Source organism: Cibotium barometz, chromosome 58 (assembly GCF_041138505.1).
Source record: "Cibotium barometz isolate CiBa-2024 chromosome 58, ASM4113850v1, whole genome shotgun sequence".
Classification (NCBI taxonomy): domain Eukaryota; kingdom Viridiplantae; phylum Streptophyta; class Polypodiopsida; order Cyatheales; family Cibotiaceae; genus Cibotium; species Cibotium barometz.
In genome coordinates, this window is record NC_141103.1 from 11041313 (window position 1) to 11045331 (window position 4019).

Consider the following 4019-nt stretch of genomic DNA (forward strand, 5'->3'; position numbering starts at 1 on the left):
TTCAATTTGACTTTATTCTTTCACTTTAATGATGGAGAAAATAGGTAGCTACTTTAACTTCTAAGAGTCTGGATTTTGAAGGGCTTTGTGCCTTCTTCACAATTTGTGTGATAACTGGCCACATTTTGAAAACGATATATCCATGCCAAGACATCCTCTTTGTTGGTAATTCGGAAAAGGCTTTGTCGATGGACCTTTAGATCGGTTTTGTGATGAGCATACAGGTGCCGAGTTGAAACATGGTTTATTAGTAATTGATTAGTATGATTATCAAATTTTCTTTTATTTTCAATAAACTCCTAGTGCATGGAGGCATCTTTATACAGAGGAGAACTCGGCATATTCCTTTTGGGAAGGTAACACTACTCTCATGAAGAAGTGAGGAGGAACCCAAGAAGCAATGATAGGAAGACAAGACTTCTACCAAAAATTCTGTATTGTATACAAAAATTACTCTAGCTCGATGTGCTAGTAACCCCTTAAGGACCTCGTTCACTAGAATTGATGATAATTCGGATTGCACATTAGCAAATGGGTATAAACCCAGTACTAATTACAAAAATTCTCTGATAAACCACGCTCTTATTTAAAATTTGCAACGTTGTGTACATGGTAGAGGTAACATAGAGGAGAGCTGCAAGCAACACTGGTGGTGCCGTGTTATATCCTATATATAGGTGGTTGCGGTGGACCGATACGCTAGACACATGAAACGAGGTAGCCGTTGTTAGTCTCATTAAGTAAAGTTCGGAAACAACTATCGTTAATCAATTTTAATTTCAACGCTTACTGCATCGGTGAATCTGACGATGATTTCGGCGCTTATTTCGGGGGTTGTTTTGAGGAATTGATACCGATTCTTTTCTCGACATGAATTTCAGGGTTTTTTTATATGTTCATTTCCACCCAGAAAGACTTTGAAAATAGGATTGCATGTAATAGTGAAACATTCTATCAACAACCACTTCGATTGAGACCAATTTGACTTTTATGATTGCACTTTTCTAAGAATGTGGATTTCCAAGGACTTCGTGGCTTCTTATCAATTTGTGTGATAATTGGCTACATTTTGAAAACGATATATCCATGCCAACACATCCTCTTCCGGACGGACCTTTGGATCAGTTTTGTGATGAGCATACAGCTGTCGAGTTTAAACAACATTATTAGTGATTGATTAGTGTGGTTATAAATTGTTGTTTTATTTTCACTAAACTCGGTACTGATTCAAAACTCTTATTTAAAATTTGCAGCTTTGTGTACACGGTAGAGACAGCATAGAGGAGGAGAGCTGCGAGAAACTCTGGTTGTGCCGTGTTCTATCCGATATATAGGTGGCCGCGGTGTGCCGATACACTAGACACACGAAACGAGGTAGCCGTTGTTATTGCTGATGCAGTTATCGAGGTCCAGGCTGGTCTGGATAAGGGCACCGCCGTCGTTCTTACAGTTGGCGGTGAGGGTGTGTCCGCCGCTCAGGCCTATGTTTGAGCAAGTCGCTGCGAAGTCAGCACCGGGGCACTGCAGGTTGCCATTGTTGTTGCTCACATGCTGGTTCAGGTCGATGGATGATGTCACCGAGTTGCCGCTCTCGGACGCGCAGCTGGCCGTCAATGTCGACCCGCTTAAGCCCTCGTCGGCGCACGATGCTGCGTAGTTGCACTGCACGCATAACAACATACAATATTTGATCATGGCCTACAGCTTCCATATACGGGAAAGACAGAGAGAGCAGTTCTACGCTGATAAGATTTAGGGTAATTTTACGCTAACGCGGGCGAGAAGCTTACGACGACGCGCTCATGAGGATCAGAACGAGACGAGAAGTTTTTATTTTTTTTAAAATAAAAAATGATTTGAACTTGTAATTATGCTGGAAACGAGAATAACAAGGAGAAAGAAAAGCTGTCTTCTTACTGATGCAGTGACGCGTAAACCCCCAGCCACAGCTAGGAGAAAGCACAGAAGTAAGATGTGAGCAGGCGATGAGAATAAAGCAGCCATAATAATAATTGCTAATCAGCTTGCTCTTTCGGAGAAGGAGAATAGAGTGGCAAGCTATTATACTCAATAGCTTGTTGGAAAAATCTTCTTTCTAGCAAACATGCCTAGAACTTACCAAAAAGCTCTCATTCTACTCTCATTAACATTTACCTTGTTATTTGTAAGGTGCCCATGCCATCTTTTCACAAGAAACTCTCTACTTTTGTAATTTGGCATTGGTACCGAAATGCCAGCTAAGCAAATGCCAAAGGATAATAAGTCATTAGACTTTATTGTAGAGCATCAGAGTGAAATTAATCAAAGTAAGACAAGAGTCTGTTTTAAGTTATGCTCGTAAGTCATAATCTGAAATTTTTCTCCTTATATATATATAACACTTTTGTAGAGTCTTCGTTCAGAGTTCTCAAGTGGAGGATGAACAATATACTTCCCATTTTAAGCTAAGCTTTGTGACCTCTCTCTCTCTCTCTCTCTCTCTCTCTCTCTCTCTCTCTCTCTCTCTCTCTCTCACGCACACGCACACTAAAAGGACATCACATCACATCTCTCTCTCTCTCTCTCTCTCTCTCTCTCTCTCTCTCTCTCTCTCTCTCTCACGCACACGCACACGCACACTAAAAGGACATCACATAACCACAAGTTTCTAAGTGAGAGAATCATGGATATTCTATCTTATTTAGCCAACCATCCATGTAGGGAGGAGGTGAAGAAGATGTAGGGGGAAATGAAGGGGTCACGGCTCATGTACATGTTCCTATATAAGGGGACCAATATACATGTTCCTATATAAGGGGACCAATTTTATGAGTCCACAACACCAATATCCTCTTATTATGGGTATCAGAGCCTCGTATCTATCTTACTTGAACCCATTCATAACAATTAAGCTCCTAAATTACATAATAATCACAAATCAAGCTCCCTGCTAAAATCTATTTTTTCCCTCTTTTGTAGCCCTTGTGCTTAATCAGCTCATTAACGAGCATTTGTAGCTTTTGTAATCCTTACAAGAGGGAGTGAAGAGCCTTCCAAGCGAAGAAGTGAAAACTCTATGATTCACTTTTATCATCAACAATAACTATTTGTTCTAGAAAATCAAACACTAAAGTGATAGCCCAAATCTACGCAACATGTTAAATCTGCTCTATTGCTTGTCTTTTGTCAAAATTGACTATATACTAATGTTATAATCTCTACATTGAATTTGATGAAAAAGCATCAAGTATTGTAGCCCTAGCGACACACCAATCTCTATATGGGTCGTAGAGAGTGTCTATTGAGATTATGAAACCATCAAGTATTGTAGCCCTAGCGACACTCCAATCTCTATATGAATCGTAGAGAGTGTCTATTGAGATTATGAATTATAGAGATATTTTAGTCAGTGAGATGTTTCTTGGTATCTCACACCTCTAATTAAAATCTCATTCAAGTGTTTCTAGTACTCTATTGTTGACTCCAAAATCAAACTTGATTTTCCCCTTGATTCTATGTAATCAAAATTGATCTGCCCCTTGATTCTAGTACTCTACTATTGACTCCAAAATTGGTTATTTTTTGCATTAAAACAAAGAAGTTCTTTTTGCTAACTGCTTTAGTTAGCACTCACAAATCAATCTCAAACTTGTCCATTAGAGGTTGGATTTGAGATTGTCTTTGTGGAATTGTCTTATCATTATTAGAGGCCAGGTTTGAGCTTGTCTTGATGGAGTTTTCTTATCATTATTTTAGGTTATTCAGATTTTAATCCTCTTCCAAAACCTTTCTTCAAGGAAAGGTACATTCAATGAGCTACTTGGTTCAAATTTTCCATCTTCCCGCGCAAAGCAATAAGAGTTGGTGAAGGTCATTTTTGAGCCCAAAAATAATATTGTCGAAGGAAATCCCAAACCTCTACACTATCGTTTTGCAAACGCACAAGGTTTTTCTAAAATTTTGAGCACAGATATGCACTTGCATGATGAAGCCATGTAAAGCATCATTGTACTAGGGATTAGACAATGCACAACAAAGTG

At 39.2% G+C, this 4019-nt stretch overlaps 1 protein-coding gene across 1 annotated transcript; it reads right to left on the reverse strand.

The window, feature by feature from the left end:
• Nucleotides 1-1223: 1223 nt before the first annotated feature.
• LOC147605890 (cyanovirin-N homolog) lies at nucleotides 1224-2053 on the reverse strand. Its single transcript, XM_086792628.1, has 2 exons — nucleotides 1918-2053; nucleotides 1224-1662 (listed from the first exon to the last, which is right to left on the reverse strand). The coding sequence occupies exons 1-2, from the start codon at nucleotides 2002-2004 to the stop codon at nucleotides 1357-1359; spliced, it is 393 nt and encodes a 130-aa protein (XP_086648754.1). The 5' UTR covers nucleotides 2005-2053; the 3' UTR covers nucleotides 1224-1356.
• Between the last annotated feature and the right edge of the window lie 1966 nt (nucleotides 2054-4019).

Bases quoted from the DNA above. Each gene is read 5' to 3' on its own strand.
- LOC147605890 (XM_086792628.1), bottom strand. From the start codon at position 2,004: ATGGCTGCTTTATTCTCATCGCCTGCTCACATCTTACTTCTGTGCTTT. The intron at 1,663-1,917 runs GTAAGAAGACAG...TTATGCGTGCAG, and splicing joins GTTTACGCGTCACTGCATCA to TGCAACTACGCAGCATCGTG.